Genomic DNA, 25,608 nt, shown 5'->3' with positions numbered 1-25,608 from the left:
GGAGGGCGGGCGGGCGTGACACCACGGTGTAAAGCGGCGAAAGTGACTTAAACGACCAATCTTGATCAGAAAACTTTAGAAGTTATGTATTTGGTTGTAATTGTTAAGGCAAAAGCCTTAGATGCCTCATCAAGCGCCAAAATTGACCATCGGCATTGGTGGCAGCACTACTGATGCAAAAAGTCATAATGTGATGACGTCAATCTGGCATAGAAAACGACAAACAGCGCCAACCACAGGACATGTACCTACCAGCCCAAATAATCACTCAAGTTAATCTGACTTAACCATGACGTCATAGGGCACCAAAACTTGAGACGTCATCATACGTCACTATGGGGTCAAATTGCGCGGTCACATTGTGACGTCATCACATAGTCACTTGGTCATAGGTAGACCGATGCTGGAGGCACGTGATGTGCATAAAGCTTGCCTCCGATCCCGGAGGCAGTACAAAACCATGCTAGGTGCAGAAAGCTTTCTGGGATGGGAGACTCAATAAAATCGACTGAGAATAAAAAGTTAAAGAAGGTGGCTTTCGCCTTCGAGTCATCTTAGGCTTACGCATAAAAGACCCTGCAAGCTTTTCTTTTCACGGTGATGCTAGCACCGTTTTTCGAGAGATTATGGCCATGCCTGAACAATCGTGAGGATTGCTCAAAATTCGGGAATCACCCGGGGCAAACAGAGTCGGCAGGCATGCCTATCTACTGAAGGTATTAATAAGTTCTTGTCCCGTACCTGGTTCTGCTGCGCCATCTCGAGGAAGAGGTTAGGCACCGAGGCGGTGTCGTTGATCGAGCACCCGACCACGGTGGGTGCAAAGACGCGAGCCAGGTTAGACAGAGGCATCTTGGTGCCGGGGTGAGCGGCCACCGTCTGCAGGTGCAGCACCAGGGCAGCCAGGGTGTCCCGGTTGGCCGGAGGAAGCTGCGTCACCGCCTGCCACATGGCCCACACCCGGTCTTCGTGCTCAAGCTCTACACGGGCGAAAGGGCCAATAAGAAAAAAAGAATCGGGTGGCATTTAGCGGTACGATAGGGTTATTCATTCAACCTTATGCCGTAAGGGCCGGATGTGGCCAAGGAGCACTAGGGAACTTATTCCTGTCCTCAACGAGTCGTGATGTGATGTGTAGACATATGGCTTGAAAAAGGTCCGGAAACAGTCGCTGTAGCATTATTTACTTTAATACAGACATCCGCTAAGTGAAAAGGACATACAAGCCACACTTTTTAAATTGCCTGGCAGAAGCGAATGTTCTGATTCCGAGATCTCTGATGATGAACACGTAGAAATTGGCTTATGAACAGTAACGTAGCCAGAAATATTTTTCGGGGGAGGAGGGGGGAGTTCAACCATACCTCATGTGTGCTCGTGCGTGCGTTTGTATGTATGCGTGTATATTTACACATCCAAAGTTGAAAAATTTCGGGGGAGGAGGTTGCGACATTATCATGACGTCACAAACCGCCAAAATTTGTGACGTCATAATTATCTCACTATGACGTCATATAACGTGATGACGTCACACATGATGCCGTCACCGCATGACCTTGTCGCCTTCTCAAAGGAGCGCCGATCACGAAGGCAGTGCAAAACCAGCTGAGGTGCAGAAAGCTTGCGGAAGGTGGCCTCACCTGTTGCTCTGACGAAAGTGTGCCACAGCGACTTTGTGATGAGGCTCTCCCGAAGCGAGAGCAGGAAGGCCTTGAGAACTCCACACACGGCATAGATGTCGGCCTTGGACTGAAACAAAACATTGAAGAAAAGATAGTCATGCAATCCAATCTACGAAACAAGAAACTAAAAAAAGTAATAAACGTTGCTCACAAAGTCAGGATTAAAATAAACACGAGCACAGCACATACAGGCAAACTTAGGACCCAGTCTACACCCTCTGCCAAAAGGAAAAAAAAGCATCTGTATTCAGACAGTGAGCAATTCCTGCAAATATACAAGTTAGGATCTCGCTGCCAGCAGGGGTGTAGCCAGAAATTTTTTTTTCGAGGGATGGGGGCCATGCATGTGTTTGTATGTGCTCATATATATATATTACTCAGAAATTCAAAATGTTAAAATTTAGGAGGAGGGGGAGTTGAACCCCCCCAAACCACCCCACGGGCTACGTCATGCACTGGTTCATTCTAAAAAGACAGGGCGTGCAAACACCGACACAAGAAAGAAGTCAGGACACCACAAATGAATAATTACAAACTAGCTCAGCTCTCTGTTATTCTAAGTCACTGATTGTCAGCTGTTTGTTGCTATTTGTTGGCGCACACACCAAGAACATTTACAAGTGTTTGCCAATATGTAATGGGACAGTATCTCCAAGAAAGAAATCCTATTGCGCTAGAGTTCGGAGAAACAGTGCGACAGCCCACGTCACTTCACTCTTTGCTGAAAGGATGAATGTAGGGACACCTCTTGTGATTTATCAGGAAAGCTGTGCAAGCTGCCAATATTACATCTCGACTGCATGACAATGTACATACTGCTGCACACAATCTTGCATTCACAATAAGAGTACTATGATGCATTATTATCGACACTATGGACATCATAGTTGAAATCAAGAAGAAGAAATGGATATGGGCCGGGCACGTAGCACGTCGGCAGGATAACCGGTGGTCGTTAAGGGTAACTGACTGGATTCCAAGAGATGGTAAACGCATGAGGGGGAGACAGAAAATTAGGTGGGTAGATGAGATTAAGAAGTTTGTAGGTATAACGTGGCAGCAGAAAGCACAGGACCGGGTTGATTGGCGGAACATGGGAGAGGCCTTTGCCCTGCAGTGGGCGTAGACAGGCTGATGATGATGATGTTTCTCAAAACGCCGCACGTTTAGGGCCACTTGAACGACCGTTAAACACGCCTTTGGTCGCGTGTTGAGAAATTTTACCAGTAAGATTTTTTTATAGTAAATTCAATCATTAATGCAGTCTGCATTACATAACTACAAATTGTGAAAGTCCTTTTTAAAACGTGTATTACTGGTATGTTTCTAGTTCTACGTGTAATTTTGACCAACCAAGATCATGAATAATTACTTTTACTATGTTGATTTTCTATTCGCCCACTGTTTTTACCGTTGTTGGCAATCACTTGTTCTACATTTTTTATGCATGTACTGACAGCAGGTCCCTCCAGACAGCTTTCACTTTGACACCTCCTTCTGTATCATGTTCCACTTTGTACTATTTGCAAAAAAATAATAATAATAAAAAACATACAGGCTTACCAAGTTCGGGACACCCTTGCCTTGCTGGAAGCGTTCTCTTATCTCACGCACTTCACGCTCCGAACCAGATACCCTGTATATGAAAAGATGTGATTAGATCTATCTAACTTGTTCAGAGCACAGATGAAACGAGCGATAGAAAAGCACCAAACCAGCCAAGCTTGACCGCTTTAAAAGTGCGACCAAGCCATTACACACACAAGTAGTTTGGATGGGCCGTGCGTGTCTTACGTTAGCAGTGTAGAGTGTGTATACCTGTAGGGTGACTTTCCGTTTCCCGGCCACAAGTTCGGCCAAATAAAGAGTTCAGTCTAACACGCCGACTGCTGCCTTCGTCCACGTCACGACCCCGTGACAATATGATGCCGATCAACATTCCGCACAAAAGGCCTTGATAAAATAATCAGCTCCTCGCCTCTGATTATGTTGTCTGTACCGCTGTTCAGTGCACCGAACATCATGGTGCTCAATATATTATTATACAGTTCGAGACTTTAAAACTGCCTCTTATATTGGATAGAATGCTTTATGCAGCAGACATCCCATTTTGTTACTCATCGTTCCTTTATCTCATCAGAACTTAAGACAATCTCATCAGGAGCAGCTGAACATTATTCTTTGGACGTTCGAAAGGTCTCTGTCTCAGGTGCCAAAATCTGCTGAGATTCGCCTCTAAGCACAAACATTCAACTAATTGTGTGTACTCAGTTTGAAAAAATATTTCTTTATGCAAGCACTGCATCCTTTAACAACGTATGCAACAAATGCATTCCGCAAGACAAGCGTGTAGTGCCTCGCAATTTTTAAGCATATTCAAAGAAGTCTTTATTTGTCAGTGCATGATGTTTAATATATTTAGTCTATGGATCCACAATGAGCCAAAGGCTCTGTATCGAGACGAGTTTGCATAATTTACTCCTTTCAGAAAAAAAGGGCGGTGGGGGTATGAAATAAATACGAATGTTGCCATGTTAAATGCACACTAAATGCTTGAGAATGTCCAACATCTCAATAGTATCATGCATCAGTGTTAGCCTTACACCATAACTACTCATCACTATAGTACTCATCAGTATGACTCATCAGTTACCTACTCATCAGTACCATGTACAGAGCTCTTAATGAAATCAGTACACTGTGTAAAGACTGAATAAAATGCTACTAGTGCATTTCCATTCAATTGCTAGAAAAACATGGTTTATCCCTCCTTCATAGAAATCGGTATTGCACGATACGAAACGTGTCTTCGCAGAAGTGGTGGAATGTTTATTATACATTGATATACGAGAGCTTGCACAATGTCTCTTGGCGTTTGGCAGCTACAGCACCTCTTGATGTGGACGCACCCACGTTGCCGCCTGGTGGCACATCTCCATTCCGACGACTAACGTCCATTAAGATGATTAAACCTTTGTGGTAGCTGTAGTAGTTAACATATACACCTGGACGCAGCATATGGTGAATCCGGCTCAAAGATGGCTACAACATGCACATAATAAACACTAACTCGACATGCACTCTTTCAAAGCGTCGTCATTTGAGGAGAGAAACTGCAAGGTGTGCGCTCCCTAGAGGTCGGTGCCAGTGCACTCGAACCAGTAGGCGGCTGAGAAACAGTCCATTTGGAAGCGCCCCTATGCTCACGAGGTGTCACACGGTGACGCGAAAGGCGAATCGCGTAACTGCGTCGTCACCGAATCGAATCGAGTTTTCTACAATATTGCATCGAAAGCCTCCGCCGCGCTGAGACTGTCGAAACGCTCGCAGTCGGTGCTCGTTAATCGTATGATGCATTACCTGCAGCCTCCGAGATTGGCTCCGGCAACGCGTCGTTGCTAGTGTTGCTGGGGCCGTTCCATTCGCACGGGGAGAGCGTAATCAGAGAAAGCGTTATGACAGCCAGAAGAGCGTCGGTTATTGGACGCCGAGCTTTACTGAGCTTGGGCTAAGGTCGCCATCCCGTCGAATGTTAAAGAAGTAATTGAAAGGCCGCACACGGCCGGGCCAGAAACGCGACACGCGTTCTACCTGCGTCTTGCCTGGCCGTGATTTCTCACGGTTCGAGCGGGAAACACGGTGTGAAAGCCAGGCGAGTGTCACAGAGCTATTTTTTAAATATGGACGGATGGATGCTATGAGCAAGGCTCGTGGCATCCATCCACCTCGCGGTGTCGGGCGTTGACAGAATTGCACTTCTTTTGGAAACGCACCGAATGGGACGGCCGTAGCAACGCTGCAACGGCGCGTTGCCGGAGCTAATTGAGGAGGACATGCATTACTTCACTCTACCGCTTTCAGACGGCGACACCATCCCACAAACCAAAACGTGTGAGAGGCGAAAGTGTGAGAGATAAAAGGCGCGTTCGTGAAGCCTCCTGCATGTGTGGCCGTGGTGAAGTGCTTAGTGTCCGTCACCTATCATCGCGGACCGTGAGGTCGTGGGTTCGACTCCTGGTCAGGAGCTTTTTTTCTTTGATATCTGATCGTGTGCATTTTGCTGACGTATTTCCGTGACTGAAATAGTCATGAAAGTCATGGTAGGCCCGGCATGAACCACTTTCGTGTTAAAAAAATTCTGACGTTACTCTTGACAATGACACTGGTAGTCACTGTCAAGTTTTGCGTTTGTCTGCCTCTGTGGCCACTCACGTTTAAGCAGCATCGTTATGGCGGAGTGCTGCATTTGGTTTTCTTGCACTCAAAACTCGCTCCGACTGAATTTTCTATTGAACTTTCCATCGCTAGCATAGAGAAATATTTACGCATGTGCAATGAACTTTACGCAAAGAAACCATAGCACCGGCTGTTGGGCAGTAAGGAGTGGTGATGGCAATGGCCCAATGCAGCATCGCAAATTGCTGTATTGGGACGAGCGATATAGACTGCACTAGATGTATGTACTAGGACCCTTTAAACGCGATCCTCTTAAACTAACAATTTTCTTTGTACGATAGCAAGGGCTACGAGGTTTCTAGAATGGTAATTTAACAGTCCATGTCGACAATGTAGCATTTGCCTTAAGAGCAGTTTCTAAAAGAAAATAAAGTAGGTAGCAACACTGAATCTCATCCCGTGTAGACAAGAATGCGTGCTGACCGGTAGATGCCCACAGAGTCCAGGCCTCTGCGCTCCACCTCTTGGATGCAGTGGACCACGAGTGCAGGCACCATGGGCGCCGTGGACGGTGCGTGGTCCGAGATGAGGGTGCCTCTGCGGTTGCCGGTTCCGCTGCGCTTTGGAATGTCACACACCGGGATGCATGGCAGAGGCACCTGATGCGAAATTATTGTTTTTGTGCATACAGTCCAGTGACACTGCGAGTTGTTGGATAACGCTCTGTACTTATATACCTCACTCCTTGCTGAAAGTTCTCTGGAGTGTACTCGCTTCGTAATATCCAAGATGGAGCTGCTAATGACTGTTGCCCCATCAGCCATTGTATGCATCATCTGTATGCATCATTGTATGCATCATCAATGTTGCCAACATTTGCTTCTGCCATTGTTCCAATAACCCAAGAGGGATGAAATCACCTCTATACCTCTATTGCTGCCATCCCAACACCAACAACGCTGAAGAAAAAAAGTTCAAGGGGCTTTGCGTGCCAGAACATAGATATTAGGAGGCACGCCTTAATGAGGGAACAGATTAATTTTCTGAAAACCAGAATGCTTTGACACGTACAGAAGTGTAATTAAAAATTGTTGGTGTCTTACGTCTCAAAACCACGACATGATTACGAGGGACGTCGCAGTGGAAGGCTCGGGAAATTTCGACCACCTGGAGTTGTTTAACATGGACCTAAATCTAAATGCCCGGGCCTCTAACAGTACATAAATGTAAATACATATGCGGGCATTTTTTACTCCCCCCCGCCCCATTAAAATGCGGGAACAGCGTTCAAAAACCTAACCCCTGCCCTCATGCTCTCAGCGCAACATCACAGCAGCGATGCCACTACGGTAAGCAACGCTGCAGTAATCTAGAACTTCATTTCCATCTAGCACAAAAGTAGATTCGTTGAATGTAAACAGTTTTAAATGTACATTCATATTACCATTACTGGCAAGGCTACTATTTACTCCATTATAGGCGATTATTCGATATATCAGTATTCATTATATCGAGGCTGCCTAAATGTCACAGACATTTTACTTTTGGCAGCCCCCCCCCCCCCCCCCCCCCCCTCGAAATTTTGGTGAAGTAGGTGTTTTCACCAAAAATAATGAAAATAGGTGTTTTCATTATTTTTGAACTAAGAACAATTTCTCCTCAAAACCCGGTAGGACTATACAGGAGGATTTCAAGCTGTGGAGGCTTTTAAATAGAAAGAAGTCACAGCCATCTTTTCCATCACCTCTCCACCTGCCAAGCGTAGACTGAGAAGAGAAAGAAAAATGCCATCGGTCTAATATGCATTTCGTACAGAAGTGCACACAAGTTGCCGATTATCAGGAAGCATAGGAACTGCAAAGCGTGGTCTCGCAAGTGCCAACCCTGCATTTTAGTACCACGCAAACATCGCGGATACTTGCGGAACTGTAGAAGTGCTGCAGTGAAATGCAAACATTACTGCTACTCTTGTAGTAGGACTTTCATCATGTCACTCGCTGTCATCCACACTGTCGTCCACACAACGTTGCATGAGTGACACCGAATCATGACACTTATGGCACCGAATCACGACACCATGCAATTTCAAAGAATATCGTCGTTATGTTCTTTGTCATGCAGTTGAATCATACACAAACAGCAAATTTCTATTTCACGACTCGCATACATAATCCGCATGCCAAAGAATATGTTGCCATCTCATTACAGAAAGCACCGACTGACCTGGTGCTTGCACTCCGGGTGGCAGATGGCGTTGCAGCGGCTGCACCTGAAGACCGTCTTGTAGAACTTCGTGCGCTTGCCGCAGGGACCGCACGTCTCTGTCTTGATCACCGTCTTGGGGCAGAAGGCGTGCTGTCGGGAGAGCAGCTTCTCGGCCGAGTTGCTCCGCCTCGGCATGGCGGCACTCGCTGCTGCCTTCCCGCGCCTCTGGGCAACCGGTGTGTTCGGTGCAGATCCTTCGATGACCGATGCACAAGAAAGAAGGAAAAACGGTACAAGCATTCATCCATTGCCACTCCGGTGTTGTCGCAAACATCCAGCTTAGCAACATTGGAAGGTACGGGCGAAAACACTCGACTCATGGGACATCCTATTCATTCAGTGTTTTGTTGCATATAACCCACACGAAATGATACAGGTAATTCGGAGCTGAAGTCTGTGTGAGAGGTGTGCGCAAACTTCGGTGTGCTAGGAGGCTTCACAGCAATTAAAAAAAGGCAGCGGTGACAGTGACAGCTGAAAGGTGCTTTGAGACGGGGCAGTGACATTAGTGACGGAAGCTGAGCGAAAATAAAATTCGGACAATATACAAGCATAGTTAGTACGTTAATTTCCATCGAGGTATAAAACGAATTTGCGTGGTTTTCATAGGTTTGCCCATAAACAGTTTAATCTTTACCTTATTGACTGCAGCGTTGCATCACCACTATGTGACAATACAAAGGAAGCAGAAGCATATCAATGCCAGTGGAATGGCGTCACATCGCAATGTTAAACTGGACGTTACTTCAAGCGAAACTAGAATAATCGCTGAAAAGAATCAAGCAAAAGCTGCGATCCAAGGCACAGGCACCGAGGTGTCGCCTTTGCATGAAAATATTGCGAGGTGTATGGTTAGAGAGGTAAACTTTTGCTAAATTTTCTGTTACCGATTTCAATGTGACATCTGCGGAACTGAACAAGCCGGAACTAAACGATGCATGCCACGTGGCGGTCGAAACCAGCGTACGCAAAATGTTACCGACCACTAGAGTACTTCGGCGTCATCGTGGGTGTCGAAGAAGCTGGTGTCTGTGATGGTGGTGGTGGTGGCGGGGTCGGCACGTCCGGCACAGAAGGTGTCGGTAGCTGTGTGACAACCCGTGCAGTCGCTACCGGGTCCTGGCCATCCGTAGTGTTTACAGTTGTATGCACCACGTTAGCACGAAGCTGATCACCGTCATCGTTTATCTGGAACGCAAGAACAGGTTCCTATATACCAAATCAAATGTACTTCAGTAACTTGCTCGGTAAGTCGATTTACATGTAGGTGGAAGGTGCTGTAGCGAACGAGTCTACTCCAGTGCCAGGGCCCATTCACCGTGAGTATTAAAAAAATGAGGATATGCAAGGGGCATGCATGTGCCCGGTTATCTGTTCTGCGGTTCGCGTGTCGGCTCTCTTCCCTGTTGAACTCTACAGTATCGTGAAATAGACATGAACACAAAGCAAGTTACAACAGTCTACAGCATGAAGGAAAGAAGATGGCTCTTAAGGGCATTAACGGTTTAGTTAAGCAACTTGCGCGAACAGTAGGATGCCTGCACAGAATTGGATCACTTATTCCTCTGTGGCTAAAGAAAAACTTGTACAATGCCCTCTTCTATTCGAGACTTTCTTACGGTGTACTAGTATGGGGGACGACAACACAAAAATTACAACTTATTATGCTACAAAAGAAAATACTTCGTAGTTATGAAGATTACAATGGTAGAATAGACTGTTGGCGCACTTCAGTGCTCTTTTATAAGCACGAAACGTTAAGGGCAAACCAAATATACTATTTTAAACTACTACGAGAGGTACACAAAAATAAGTGGTATAAACCAGAAGAAAAATCACCAACGTTACCCTGTTAGAAGAAATTTACAGCGTTTACCCAGAACTAGGACAAATTATGGAAACAAACTATGAAATACCAATCAATGCGAATAGTTAATGAATTTGATAATAGCTTACAGTTTGACGTTTCTCTAGAGGCATTTAAAAAACAAGCTAAGGACATTATATTGAAAAATGAAAACTTATCACCACTAGACAATATTGCTCAGAACTTGTAGTCGCATCGTGGTATGACATTTTTTGCTTATGTACGGAAAGTGTGTCATTGATCCTTTTCTAACAGATAAATACTTTAATATTCATGTGGTTATACGATGCATCGGTTTTTCTGTTCTTGTTTTTTTATGTGTGTAAGACTTGCGTATCTGAGTATCTAAAGCGTGTCATGTGTTGCTTGTGTTGATTGCAGTACTCCTTTGTTAGCGCTCATGTGGTTTTATGATGCGGCAAAACTTTTTTCGATGTGCATATGTACAAGGAATGTGTATGTGTTGCGAACTTCAGGTACAGACCCCCGCCACAGTGGTCTAGGGCAACGTTACTAGAACAAACTCAGTTTAAAAGCTCCGCCGGAGAGGCGGTCCGCGTGGCGGTCGTGAGAACTAGTGGCGCTGCAGTCACGTCTAGCTCCCGCGGCTGGCGCTTGTGATCGGCGCCGCCGATGTACGAGCGCACGTGGGTTACAGCGTCGTCTGCGCTTTGTTAGCTCGTCATTTTTGCGACTGTTCTTGACCAGGCTTAGCTTCTTGTACGAAGATACGTGCATGATGTACGAAGCGTAACGAGGGCAAACAGATTCACAGTGCGGTATGCCGACTTACTTTGCGCCGGGCTGCAAGAGCGGCTACCGCAACGACGACTCCGCTTCACGACACTTCTTCGGACCTCCAAAAGACCCTACGCCATTCAAGCTTTGCATCGCAAAGATAGAAAGCTTACTGCGAAATGCAAGGTCTGTGACGTTCATTTTGAGAGTGACGACATTGTAAAGCACTATCGTCGTGTCGTTGCGGGACAAGACGTTTTGATCCCACGTGGAAAGTGGGAACTCGCGCCCGGTGCCGTGCCGCGCTTGTTCCCAGCACTTCTACCCCACATTTCAAAGCCAAAATGTTCGGGACCGAGGCGCACATCCCCCCAAAAACGCACGGCGTCCCGCGAAAGTCCAGTGCCCAGTTTGGAGGAGCCGCCAGAAATAGAACAGAAAAACGAAAGGCAGGCGATTACCTATATACGCTACCGAGACAGAGTTGCATCACACTAACATTCGATCAGTTGTCAGCTGTCGCTATGCCTTCAAAGCAGTGGATTTTCGAGAGGTTTTACGACGAGGTATTGAACAAGATGTGCGGAATATTTTACACTCGCCGGCTTGGGAACGGGCTGCTCAGCGCAAAAATTTGACATGATACACATAGAAAAGGCGAGGACCAGCGCTGGTCCTCGACTTTTCTATGTGTACCGTGTCAAAAATTTTGCGCTGAGCAGTTTAATAATGGAATACCAACTAGCCCAATCCCACACCTTGCTTCGGGAACGGAGACTTACTTGTGCAAAACATAATTGTAGTTGCGTAGTGAACGGCTACAGCACGAAACGCAAACGGCTGTCGCACAGTGTAAAGTTCTGCGGGCATGGAACATCTGCTTGGTGAAGTTGAAAAACTGAAGGACGACTCTTCTAGCGACAGAGTACGCGCGTATAACTGCTCGGTGCTCACTTCACGGCCGATCTGTTCGAATTGTTTAAGGTACCGTAGAAGGATGCGACGTAGAAAGATGAGACACCAAAAATACAACTATCCGCTGAAAAAATTGCCCAGAGACGACATCTATTCGATGTAATCGCACACTGAGATTTCATTTACCGAGTTCTCGTAAAATTTTCTGATTTTGGGTCGGTATCCCTTTAACCGTCGCGAAAACGTGTCTTGCAAACATTGCAAAGCATTGGTGATGTTTTTCGAGAAAGTTTTTTCAATAAATTCTAGAAACATGAGTACTGTTTTTCTAGAACGTTTTTGTATATCGAGTAATGTACGCTTCTTTGTGCACTATAAAGGCTTTTAGAAACGTGTTGGGTTGTTTTTGGTCTAGATAAGACGGCAGCGGCTAAAAATGTAGTGGTAGTTATAAAAATTACTCTGAAAACCCTCATTCGCTTAGAAACTCCTATGCTTGGAAGTTAAGCGCAATGTAGACAGCTCAAATATTGTCACAGGGTCGTGACGTCGACGAAGGCAGCAGTCAGCAGGTCCGAGATGGAACTCTTTATTTGGCCGAAATTGTGGCCGGGAAACTGAAAGTCAAACTACAGCAATACACTGATAGCGGCGAACAGAGCGTCGACCGTCGATCAACTGACAAGCGGTCAAGCGCGTCGGCTTTTATACAGGCGCTATCGAGCTTTCCAGCGATATCGCTGGTGGCGGCGTTATCTCTCGACAAAGCTGAAACATTCGCGTCCTGTGCGCAATCTTACCAAAACGATCTATTACAATCGCGACGCTTCTCGAACACTGCTTCGCGGACGGCGTCGAGCGTTGATAACCGTCCTTGCTGGTCAAACCAGAATACATCAAAATAAAACAAGAGGCGTGGCAATATAGACCAAACATCGATTCTTAGCCAATCAATGAACAACGCACGCGGGCCAATGCATACAGACGACCTTATGCATATCCACCTAAGTATCCACCTAACTAGTACAATAAGAAAGTTGCCGTGCAGTTGCCGCGAGCAACTGCGCGGCGGACCGCAGCGTTATGCCGTGGCAGCAGACGACGCGCCGATAGTGGCGCAAGACGGAACTGCAGCGCCGCTAGTTCTCGCGACCGCCGTTCGGACCACCCTCCTCCGCTGGCGGAGATACGGAGCTTTGAAACTGAGTTTGTTCTAGTAACGTTGGTCTAGGGGTTATGGCGCTCGACTGCTGACCCGAAGGTCGCGTATCGAATCCCGGCTGCGGTGGCTGCATTTTCGATGGAGGCGAAAGTGTTTGAGGCTCGTGTACTTAGATTTAGGTGCACGTTAAAGAACCCCAGGTGGCCGAAATTTCCGGAGCCCTCCACTACGGCGTCTCTCATAATCATATCGTGGTTTTGGGACGTTAAACCCCACATATTATTAACTTCAGGTACAGAGGTCTTTGTCAGGCGTATGAAACGCCTTTTGCCTCTGTTCCTTTTTCTTGTATTACAAGAAATAAAATATACCTAGTACTAGCTACTACTCGTTTTGTTTGTTAAACACAATATTAATGAGAACAGACAATAATTCCAGGAAAAGTATAAAGGATGTGATTTGTAGTAATTAGGATATAAATGAAGAAAGAAAAGTGGACGAAAAGATAACTTGCCGCCGGCAGGGATCGAACCTGCGACCTTCGAATAACGCGTCTGATGCTCTACCCCTGAGCTACGGCGGCGGTCATCCTCCCGTCCACTTTATGGGGTATAGATATATATATATATATAATGTGTGCATTTAAACCTGGGAGTGTTAGTCAGCGCCGATCGCAGCCATGGCGCCGTGTGTGGAACACTATTCTGCCCGTTTGCGTTATTTATTTTTTTTTTTTTTGCGAAACAGTTTCATGCCGTGGCGTGGCTGTGTGGCAGAACACCTCCTTGCCGCGCAGAAGCCCTGGGTTCAATTCTCACTAGAACATCTTTATTCGCATCTATCTCGAATTGTCGCTCACTGACAACACCAATTTTTCGCTCGCAACCAACGACGTCGACATCGGAATTCCTGCGAAACAAGCTCTATCACGCGATCGCGTCAACGGAAAGTTGCGTCTTTAAGTGAGGGCGCTGTGTTGCAAAGGGATGAATGACGAATATATAAACAAATCCCAAAGACCAACCTTGGACTTCTTTCCAAGTGGAGACAGGCCATCGAAGAAGTTGTGCCGACGCTTGCCCTGCGGGCCGGGTGTGTCGATGCCGCCGGCCGAGTCCTCACTGACATCCAGGTCGTCTCCGGAAGGGGAGAGCACCGAACCGACGGACTCGATGATGCTCATCCTGGAAATCAAACAATTGGGCATCCTTCAACAACTTCCACAAAGTCTTATGTGACCTACACTGTTGCTCTAGGTAGTTAGTAAATGTGGATGACTGCCTGAATCAACACCCTTAAAGGAACACTAACGTGAAACAGTTAATCTATGTAGTGGATCATACCAACGATGTGACTGGCGCTTAAAGGAGAGTCGAGTGAAAGAACGAGAAGGATGGAATTGTGTTCGCCTGAGTTGCTCTCATAAATTAATAACTTGTACTCTGAGAACTCCAATGTCGTTAATTTCACCACTATAGGTTTCTAAATAGATCAGGAAATCAAGGTGGAAGTTTAATTTGTAAAGGAGCACTGACATGAATTTTAGAAAAGTTCGCATTGTTGTTGTTAATAAAAGCACTTGTGTCAAAGACACTAAATAGTGTAGCGTGGTTGCTCGGAACACATTTATTGATAATGCCTTTTCCTAAAGAACGACTTTCGGTTTCGATGTTGACGGGGTATACCATCATAGTGACGTGTAAAGACAGTGACGTAGGTCTAGTCACGTGGGGACAGCAACTCTTGACGTTGTTGCAGCACTCTGTAGTTTGCTGTTAGTTGTACGTGTTGCACGTGAACAACGAAAAGTGAATTGGCATGCAACGGCTCCGACAGCAATTCCGGCTACATCCAGGACGCAAAGTTCGCAAATCCAGCGAACTGTGTTGACTCGTCATGATAATATCCATTGCGGTGGGGTTGTCTTGCAGATGCTCGGCGACAAAAACGTTAAAATCAAACTAAAATATGTTATGCGTGTTTCCTGGCTCCGGTGTGGGGAGAGCGTAACCACTACATGCCAAGGAAACAAAAAAAAATGTCCCTTTGGCCATGTCTCAAAATCGTTTCAGTACTCATTTAAATATTGCGCCGAAATCTCCACGCGTGACATCACAGCTCTTAAATTGCAAGTTTCGTATTTTGTCGACACTGGCTCAACGAAATTATCTGAATCTTCGTATGTTAAGTTTAGACCCCTCAAAGGACAATGTACTTCCTTTTTTTACTGATTAGGAATTACGTATGACCTTGTAGATGCCGTCAAAACCTATGACACCACGGCGTTTGGCACGGGAATTTCAAGGTTGCTTCGCCACCCGCAATTTCTTTTCGTGCATTTTCTCGCTTACCAAGCGTCTGCTCGCGGTAAGAGTGGCGTTTTCGGTATTGTGAAATTGTAATTGACTAATACGCGAAAATTCGTTTCTCTTTATTGTCACTTTAACACTAGTAACAAGGTAAAGATGTAGTCTAACTGATGAGATTGATTTCAACGCAGGCATATTTTTCTCGTGCTGCTAGGCTAGCCTCCATGAAACGAGTGGGTAGATCGACCCCTGGATATGACGGACTATTACAGTGCGCGTGCTTGAAGTGACCAACTGACCTGACCGGATGATCTTGGGATCCAGTGCGAATAGGCATAATAACCGAGAGCTTCTCGGCCGTCTCGTCACAAATCTTGTTGTTGACAAGGATGTCGCGCACCTGCTCGAGTTGGCGTTGCTGAAGAAAAACGTGCAAAGCGAATGTTAACGTGCAGTTAACGACCTGACAGTGAACAATTAACCCCTTAAAGGGATTGTGCAACACTTTACAAATAATCGCCGAATGACCTCACTACGGGAATTTGTGACCTCACGAATCGATTGCCGCAAAAAGTTTTCGAACCCTTCAAGTCTGAGCGGAATTACACGGATTTTAAGCACTTCCTATCTCCTTTAGTCCCAACGAGCGCGCTGAAAGCTACACAGGAAGGGATACAAAGGGGCAAGAAGTCACGTCAGCTTATGACCTCAAGCACTTGACAGCGGAGCTGTTTAGCTGGGCGTAATGCGTCTGCTGGATACGAAAATATCATCATCATGAACCGGCGCAGGCTCTCATCCAGAGCATGGTAGGCGTTCCAGAGGTAAGCTAGCCAGAGACTGAGCGCTAGGACGCTGACCAATGGTTCCGTAGACGTTGCAGAGGTAAGCAAGTCAGAGACTGAGTGCTAGGACGCTCGCCAACGAGAGCCCGAGTTGAAGCTTAGTTTAGCTTGTGGGTATACTTTCATAAACATGGGAAAATACTGGGATGAAACTTTTATGAGGAGGGCGAATGAGGGATACACACTGTCAACCTTTATATAGCACAACCATTGTAATATGAACGTTAAAGCTTGATACGACTTGCCGAACTTAGCAAAACTTGATATAGCATAATCTAGTAAAACTATAGCAAAACCACCGAATAACAGAAAATACAGCTACGCTGTGCCTTTAGCCTTGCAGCAGCAACGCCATGCAAAGTTTTTATTGCGATAGCAATTATATGGACAGTCTCGACGGGTTTTTGCCGTTGCCGTCATGTCCTTCCGGTATGAAGTCCAAATCGATAAAATCCCCCCGCGCATCGTATGTTCTACCGCGGCTAAAAGCGCGTGAGCGGGGGCGACGAAGGCGGCCGAAGCAGAGATCAAACGAGCCGTCCCGTTTCTGTCGTTCGAAGGGTGCATGCGATAACATCACCCCGCTCGGGAGGCCTGCCGTCGAAGCAGACAGGAAACGCCCCACCCATCTTTAACGAGCATGAAAAAAGACGCGAAGACGCGAGGGGGGGGGGGAGGTGTCGCGCGAGAAGTAACTTCGAACTTTGAATCGAAGGGCGCGGTCGCGATCGCTGGCGCGCGCGCGCTATCTCGAAAGCCACACCAGCGGGCGGCTCGTATACCCTTCTACGTGCTGCGCTCTCAACGCGAAGTGACTGTGGAGAGCATCGCTCCCTGGAGCGGCCGTATTCTCTTACACCAGCGTTTTGTAGTTACGCGAGATCGGATACAAAACAGTTAGCTGCCAGCCTCACTTCGTGTAACACTACAATTTGTTGCTATCGCATTCATTGCTTCGCCTTTGCGTGAAACTGACTTTTTTTTCTTTTTCTTTGAACTCGTCAGCTCACTTACGAGCACTCTACTGTGTAACTTAGCACACGAAAGAGCGCAGTGCTGGCACGTGGCGACATCCCATGGCGGTCACGGTAACTAAGCAACACAAGGATGCTCAAATCAGTCAACTGCCGTGTCCTCCTCCGATTACGTATCGGGTGTGGTGATGGCAAAATTTTTTAAGAAGAGCGAGCGATTTCTAACTTTTAAACGCGACTGTAAATTCCCTGCCCAGTGCAGCACTATATTCTTTGGCTGGCATGTCCACAGGAGCCTCGACTACCAATTGGCAGTGTTTGCTCACCATGTTGAACAAGTTTCAGAACCCCTTCAAAGTTTTTTAGCGCCACAGAACAGAACACTCTCGTCCACAGTTTCCACTGAATGCAAGAGACACTGGTAGTACACGTTCATAAGTTTAAAATATGGAACTTTGGGAGGCCCAGTCTAAAGAGGTAATCAAGAACCAATGTGTTCGTACTATTTTTTCGTGAGAAGCGCTCACCATTAGAAGAGCTACGACAGTACTCGTAAAAAAGCAAATGCACCCTTAAAAATGTCTTCACAATATTCGGCTTGCTTGCGTTTCATTTCTCGAAAACTGTGCACTCTCTACTTTTCTATCGAGAATGTCTTGTCATATCGACATTGTGCATACAATTTCTGATATGGAAGTACAGGGCACGTGCTGTTAATAAAAAAAACGAAAACATATAATACAGAAAAGATTATTGTTGTGGGACAGAAAGAAGTGTGCAACGGCTTTTTAGAGTTCAGGGTGATTACGCATGGTGCACACATTTCAAACAATCCTTCCAAGCTTACCTTTTGTTGAGTCTCTTCTTCGCATCTTTCTCTACGCTGCAACTCTTTGCGCAGGACTTCCCTGTGACAAACAGAGTTACGCTGTTAGTCCAACGGCTACCAGCAGTCAGTGTATTGTTGAGTTTATTTACCACATACAGCTTTACAGTAAGTGGTTGGGACAGGGAAAAATGCTGCATGAAAACGGCTTGACAATGCCCCACGTCCGAGATTCACTGTGGCAAACACGAAGTAAATTTAAACACAGTTCAAACCAACAATGCACCTGCTATACATTGAAAAAAGTTCGAGCTACAAAAAGGAAATATTATTACGGAAATATTTAACAAAGTATATTTAAAACAAGAATTAGAGAAAATACGTGCATATTTCACAAGTAATTTTGAAATTATTTAGAGTATTTGTCAAACAATAACACAGTGCCTGAATATCAATATCGTATTTTAAAAAAAAACTACTCAACATGTGCACATGTCACGTTTATTCCGTTTTTTTAAATACACAAGTGTATTAGAAAATGTGAATGATAATATCTGGGGTTTTACGTGCCAGAATCAGGAGATGATTATAAGGCACACCGTAGTAGAGGGCTGAGGAAATCTCGACCATCTGGTGTACCATAACGTACTTTGACATCGCACAGTACATGGGCCTCTCGAATTGCTCCTCCATCGAAATGCAACCACCGCGGCCGGGATCGTACCCACAACCTTCGGGTCAGCTGCCAGGCACCGTAACCACTGTGCCACCGAGGTGGATTTTGAAAATTTGAATGCGATTTAAGATGTATTTTTTTAGGTTAATATTGTAGTCGCTCATTAATGCTGTATTGCAAAGATGTCATCTTTGCAAGGTATTCATAACTTGCCATATCGGCTATGGATCCAGATGTTTTTTAGAAATTTTGTACATGCTTTTAGTGAAAAAAAATTATAATAATAATGTACCAGCAAACAAGTTGGGACTAATAAAGAAGCATGGATTGCTACAGCTCTGCCGAGGCATCAGCACGATAGCGGCCGGCATGCTCTCATCTCTGGCAAATATAAATAGCAATGTACCATGCAAGGCACGTTGCAAGTCACAAGTGGTGTTCTCAATGCTTGTTTGCATTCAGATAGCACGGCCAGGCTTTCGTATCATAAAAGTGCAAATGGCATATTCTCACGGCAACTAAGTCACTAAGTCAGCGGCCACATTTAAACAAATGAAATCTGCAGGTCTGATCCCAGCCATGTCTGTGCTGCAATCCACTGGAGGTGGAGCATAAACAAAAATGCTTTGGGCATAGGAACCCCTGCAGGTGATAAAAAATAAACCACTCTCTAATTATGACATGCTTCGTAATGAGATGTTGGTTTTGGCATGGAAAACCTTACAATTAAAAATACAGCAGGATTAAAATGTATATCAGCTCAAGCACCCTCAACTAACACTGAATGACCTCCTCCACAGTTTTATACAAAACAAATCAGCTTCATTCATGCCTCTTAGAGCCAGAAATCAGGCGTGATACCGGATAAGAATAGTGGCTTTTTTTTTAGCTGCATAACTGATTGCCTTTCCATCTAATGTTTCACAGGCAATTAAAAATAGCCAGTTTTATTTATAAAATAATTTATGAGGTTTTGTGTGCCAAAACCAAGTTACGATTATAAGGTACACCGTAGTGGGGTGAGTATTGATTAATTCCAACCACCTGGGGTTCCTTGGTACCACAACGGGTCAATATCAAAATTAATTGATTAATTGGCTTTATTGTCCAAAAGAAGTACGGCGGCTGCTCATGTGTAAGTTGCATTTGAAGATAACTACAGAGTTGTTTCTGCATGCTAAGGCAGCGAGAATGTAGCCGGAAATTTAATCTGCGACCTCAGTAGCAGATTGCCACAACTACTGAATAACTGCACGAAATTAGACAACTAAAACACTACATACCTGCATAACTAAAACTAAAATACCTGCATTAGATGCACCTTCCAGGTGCGTCCATTTTTAAAGCGAAGGCGCATATGGCTAGGTTTTTGGCGGATCGTGCCTGCGGGCAACAGACGCAAGAATTTTCGGCTAACCGATTAATTTAACTAATGCAGCGTTTTTTGCGTAAAAGATGGATATGACGTCAAAGTAAACGTAAAGCTGTATGAGTGGACAAATGGTAGAATGACATGAACAATTTTGCCGCAAAGACCACTTGCACAAGAAACAAACGTCATGACATTTTTGCACTTTCGAAATAACGGGGTTTCTCATATACTACAGGATTTCATTCAGAGACCACTGTTGAGATAATATGCATCACGCGCAAGAGGAACAGAGGTATTTGCGTGTACTTTTCTTTATTCGATCAATATAATTTACACGATTGTAGGTCGACCCATTTTATCTAACTTTGAAATCCGAAGTTGAGGGTCGACTTACAATCGAAACCAAAACTAGTGTTCCGGTTGTAAGGTCCACTGACAACCTGAACCGTAACGAACAAGAAATCAAGCACGCTGTGGCATGGTTACGACAGTATCTTTACGTGCCGGCTCTACCTGTAACGTGTACCGTATTTTCACGTGTACAACCAGCACGCTCAGCAACGATTCGCGGAACGTTTTCTGAATATGATCCCCGCGTAGTGCCGCGAAGCTAGCTTTCCTGCATAGCTTTGAAGCACTGCCGTGAAGCCACCTTTGAACACCGGAAATCAAGTTTGTTTTCTACAGCGACATCGTAAATACATTTCCTTTATAAAATATTCTCACGCCTTTTTCTTTGTTCCCTTGCGACTTTAAGGGTATCCACCTACATTTGAGTCGACTTACAATCGTGCAAATACAGTAGTCAATAATGGCAATATACAAATGGACAACAGCAATATTAACTACACCTGACCGACCATATTCGCACCTTCGCTGGCTTTATCTTCGAAGTAGTGGAAGTGCTCCGAATTTTTTCCCTGCTTTTTTTATTCCACAATAAAGCTTAATGCTATTAATTAGCTACTTTGTGTACAAGGTTTTAGATTATCTATAGAACCATAGCTTACTCAGTACTGCTTGGCATCAATAACTGGCAGGAAAAATGCTTACTTTGTGTGGGCAAGCTTTCGCTCAAGTTCCACGTTGGTTTCCGTCAACGACGCGATCTGCTTCTTGAGCTCCGCGTTTTCGAGGACAGTGGCATGCCACTTCTTGCGGCACGCTTCCTGGTTACGCACAAATTCCAAGATCAACTCTGAAAAAATCACAACGAAATTTGTTTCAGTAAAGCAAGTTACTGAAACTCGTCCCCGAGCACTTATTAAGCTACTATTTTCGCTCGTCCCCGAGCACTATTTTCGCTCGAGGCCCATTTCTTGTATTTCGCAGCTTATTATTATTATGAATACCAATGATGAAACCACGGCCCCTTGTGACAAAAAGATCACCAGTAAAGAAACATGAATCAGCTGAGCTTTACATCTGTGCTGTAAAGACTATTTCAGACAAATTTTAGGGAATAGAAATAGTCAAGAAATTTCTCGGGTAGAGATGACCACGAATTAATTTTGCCAGCTAGTTTTTTGGATTTCTTATTTCACTAAATGCTGCATGTTGAATTCAACTCGCTTGCAAGTTTACACAGTGCGTAAACAAGATTGTGGACAGAATAAAAAAGGCTGAGTCTGCAGGAGTGATAACCTGTCTTGATCACGCTACAAACAATGCACTAATAACATCTCAGGTTTTATTGGCCAAAACCACGATATGATTATAAGGCTCGCCGAAGCTGAGTGTTTCGGAAATTTTGACCATACGGTGTTCCTTAACGTGCACCGGCATCGCACAGTACGCGGGCTTCTATAGCATTTCGCTTTACAAGCAATGCACGTGAAGCCATGCAAGAGAATGTGCGTGTGAGGTGCTCGGTACATAGAAGGCTAAAAAAGACTGCGGTTTAAAATGCAGAAATGGGACATTTCTTTTTTTTTTTTACGTGCAAAGAAGTTTATGTGGCTTGAGTTAGCTGCTTGGTACATCGTAAAGTTTCGTAGCAGTGAACATGCTCCCCACGTCTTCAATTTGCGAACAATTGAGGCCAGAAAACAAGCGAAGGGACTTACAGTGCCAAATATATGCATGTGGGTCACGTGCGCCACACAATCGCGCATCAGAGGAGGGGAGGAGGAGGTCAATGACCTCCACTCGGTGCATCTAAAGGGGCCCTGCAACAATTTTCCAAGTAATCGTCGAATGGCTTTATTAAAAGAGCTTTTTGCCTCACGAATCGACTGCCGCAAAAATTTTTAGAATCCGTCAAGAACGAGCGGAGTTAAGAGATTTGTCGCACGCTTGTTCAAGCGCTCTCTCTCTCTCTCTCGTTACCCCTCATTTCGCACTAGCGAGAAAGCTGAAAGCTACGCAAGGATCGAGGGGTATGACAAGGGGGCAAGAAGATGCGTCCTTTCGGCAGCGCGCGTCATGATCTTGAGCACATTCCTTCTTCGAATGCGCGGCTTACTTTCAGCGTGATCGCACTCGCGCGGACACGTCGCGGCACCTCGCGGCGGCCGCGTTAACTGTGCCGCTCACGATGCTCAAATCAGCCAATGGCCGTGGTCTTTGGGTTTATGGCGCGGTCATTTGGGTTTATGGCACCATTTCTCGAGAGAAGAGGGAACGATATCAAGCCGACTTCGATAATTCATTGTAAATTCCAGCCCACGTGCTGCGCTATAATGTTTGGCTCGCGTGTTCTCAGGAGCCTCGACTACAGATCGGCAGAGTTTTCTGACCATGCCGAAAAAAATGTGTTGCAGGGCTCCTTTAAGCAACTGTCCACTAGAGGAGCTACACACAAAGTGGCACCTGGTTACACAGTGTGATGCCAAGGTACAGTTAACTACAAAAAGCTTACGAACCATGTGAGCGTGCGGCTTAACAGCGGCGATTGACAGGAACAAAACGCCCTGGCAGTGCGCCCAGGGCACATAGGGCCGTACTCAGGAATTTTTTTCGGGGGGTGTTTGTGTGTAGAACGCTTAACTTTGGCAACTGGTGGTCGCTGTGAAGGCGTGAAAGTATTTTAGTGTCGCCCGAAAAGTTAAGCATGAAAAAATTTCGGGGGGTGTCAGAACCCCCTCAACCCCCCCCCCCCCCTTAGTTACGGCCCTGTGCCTGCCTCACTTGATGGCCTCTTATATATGCCCAACAGCACACCGTTCGAGGCACACTTGATTGCTGCAATACTGCTTTCAAAACGGCACTGTGACGGCCTTGCTGCGCTTGAGCACTTTGCATTAAAACAGTAAAATAACGCGCTGCAAGGTAGCGGGAAATTTCCGGCCGAGTGCTGCGGCGGCTCACCACTAGATGGCGCATATAGGCATTTCGGCATGCGCTAGCCTGCTTCGTTAACTTTTACAGTCGACTGTACGTAGACAGGGTGTGGAACAAAGAGCAAGCGTTCCCTCTTTAAAATTTTATTTATCCATGTATTTTATTGAAAAATACCTGACAAGCCCGAAGGCATTCAGTAAGGAAGGTTACGATGAAATTACAAGGAAACTTATAAGGAACAATTCAAATGAATAATAACCAATGAAACTACTACGCAAAAAAATTAACAATGCAGTACGTTAGCAAAATTTAGCATCACATACAACAGCGGATTACAACCCATTAAGGAAAAGAAAACGAAACACTTTTGTAAAAAGTTTCTTAAACTAAAACAATTTTACGACGTCATTGTAAAAAAATGCACCTCAAGTATGCGTCGAAACGTGTTAGGGTTTCTATCAGAAGTCTTATCAAGAAGATCATTCCACATGCGGATAGCTTGCGGTAGCTGGTGTGTTAAATGCATTTGAGGTACCGAAGACGCACGTGAAGCTGAGGTGATTACGTAACCTGCGTGACGTGTATATGGGGCGTTCAAGGTGTAATGAAATTTTGTTACAATAGACGTACACCTTCGCAATTTTTTTTAATAATGTAGCGCGAGCGTTGACCACTGGACATTGTAGCGCCTAATGCTGGCAAGAAGTAAAGAGATTTCCTAAATGATGCGCAAGCGTAGACAGCACACTCCCGTGCGAGCGCCTTCTGCTAACGCTGTTTGCTTAGAGATGCATGCAAAACATCAGCCGTATCTGGGTGATCATGTGTTCAGAAAGCCAATGTGATGCTCATCGTATCGCTGGTCTCGTTGCTTTTCGCCGATATTAGAAGCTACCATATCCTCGGGTCGACGCTTGCGTGATATTATTATACAAAATTTTCAAGGGTGCACTTGTGAAATAGGCATAGCAAAGACATTTGACGGCGAACGTATAACAGCCGGAGGGGATAATCGAGTTAAAGTCGAGTCACTGGAATGATCGTCGTAGTTTTCTTTTTTTTTTTAATGTAACGGCCGGCTCTGTTCTGAACTGCTTCAAGCATGTTAATTTGATAACGAGCGGAAGGGATACAAACCGATTAGGCATATTCAAGCTTATCCACGACAACCAGGAAAGACACCACCCACGTCCCTAGCATCCACTGTCCAGTCGAGAAAGTGGGGCCCACGGCAGGCCCTGGGATTACAGGCTGGTAGAAACATACCCACTCACCTTCTGTTGCGGTGTCCGCGAACATGCTGTGCCGTCGAGAGAAGTCGTCAAACCGGGCGACCAGCGAAAGCAGAGAGCCATCTGCTGACATGGTCATGGCCCCTGAGAAAAGTCCAGGATTACAAGCCATAAACTACACAGGGGCGAGAGCAATGTGTACAAAACATATGCGCAGAACTTATAGGAATAAAGAAATTTTTAATGTGCATAGGCCAGGAAAAAAAAGATATTTGCATTACTGTTGCCCCGATGTAATTGCCGCGAAAATGGCAAGTGTTCATGCGAAAGCATCTAAGCTCAGCTTCGGTCGCTCAAGAATTCAACAACCAGAAACGTATGCCCGCAATTAGAAGCAGATAGAAGCAAATGTTATTTTCAAGACAGAACCGATAGACATCTATTAATTATTGCTGGGACAAACTGCTGACAATTACACCTTGAAGAACTTAAGCAACAACTCTATTTCAAAGCTGTCGTCACTTAGCTTGCCTCGCTTCTTATTGAGTACGTCGGCGCCTGCGGTAAACAGGTAGGTTGTCGACGGACGCATTAGCTGATACTCCTATTGTGAACGCTCGGCAGGCCGAGAGCGGTCCGCCACTGCGACAAAAGTATAGCTCTGAGAATGTGGCGCATACGAGACGAAGGAGTTCTGTGTAAGATTCTCGGGATAACTGGAGTAACAAGTAACGAGTAACTTGACCCCCCCACGTTACCGAAAATGTTTACGTGAGTACGTTACCCGTTCCTGTTACGAAATGGTAACGAGTACGTTACTAAATCACCGAAAAAAAAAGTAACGCGTAACCGGTCACAGCGTTACTTGCAACGCGTTACCGCTAACATTGCCAAGAAGCCCGCATCGGATTCCTCGCTTGTCGTGGGTGAAAAAATACACACCTCCACCCGCCAGGAAAAAATATCCTGGCGCCGCCCCTGCAACGCCCCTGTGACACGGCTTACCGCGGCTTAGACTTAATGCTTCGTAGAAGGGGAAACGCGGCCTCCTATCAGCCTCTCAACTAGTCTAGGACGATAGCACAGGCAAATATATAGTTCAACGAAATGAAAAGGGTAAACGAAACATCACTGAGTATAAACGGGCGAAACCAAACGAACGCACCTTTTCTATTTTTTGCCCCACAGGAATCCCTCGAAGGAATGGACCGGTGTGAAGCGATGCTTAAAAACTAGATAAGAACTGAAACAAGAAGATCGGCCCGGTTGTCGTTTATATCGACCGCC

At 45.5% G+C, this 25,608-nt stretch overlaps 1 protein-coding gene across 1 annotated transcript in view; it reads right to left on the bottom strand.

Moving 5' to 3' along the window:
- LOC119399645 (rac GTPase-activating protein 1) overlaps positions 1-24,427 on the bottom strand; it is a 29,895-nt gene extending 5,468 nt beyond the window's left edge. Inside the window, exons 1-11 of the mRNA XM_037666462.2 lie at positions 24,364-24,427; positions 20,861-21,005; positions 17,781-17,841; positions 15,414-15,532; positions 13,830-13,989; positions 9,107-9,311; positions 8,082-8,317; positions 6,342-6,517; positions 3,246-3,318; positions 1,641-1,749; positions 742-980 (exon numbers count right to left, since the gene is read on the bottom strand). Of these exons, the coding sequence (XP_037522390.2) occupies positions 742-980; positions 1,641-1,749; positions 3,246-3,318; positions 6,342-6,517; positions 8,082-8,317; positions 9,107-9,311; positions 13,830-13,989; positions 15,414-15,532; positions 17,781-17,841; positions 20,861-21,005; positions 24,364-24,388 (1,548 nt within the window). The 5' untranslated portion in view covers positions 24,389-24,427. The remainder of the gene's footprint in view (positions 1-741; positions 981-1,640; positions 1,750-3,245; positions 3,319-6,341; positions 6,518-8,081; positions 8,318-9,106; positions 9,312-13,829; positions 13,990-15,413; positions 15,533-17,780; positions 17,842-20,860; positions 21,006-24,363) is intronic.
- Positions 24,428-25,608: the final 1,181 nt, after the last annotated feature.

Source organism: Rhipicephalus sanguineus, chromosome 7, assembly GCF_013339695.2.
Source record: "Rhipicephalus sanguineus isolate Rsan-2018 chromosome 7, BIME_Rsan_1.4, whole genome shotgun sequence".
NCBI classification, from domain to species: domain Eukaryota; kingdom Metazoa; phylum Arthropoda; class Arachnida; order Ixodida; family Ixodidae; genus Rhipicephalus; species Rhipicephalus sanguineus.
The sequence above is the reverse complement of the archived record's forward strand: the minus strand, read 5'-3'. Positions and strand labels throughout refer to the sequence as shown.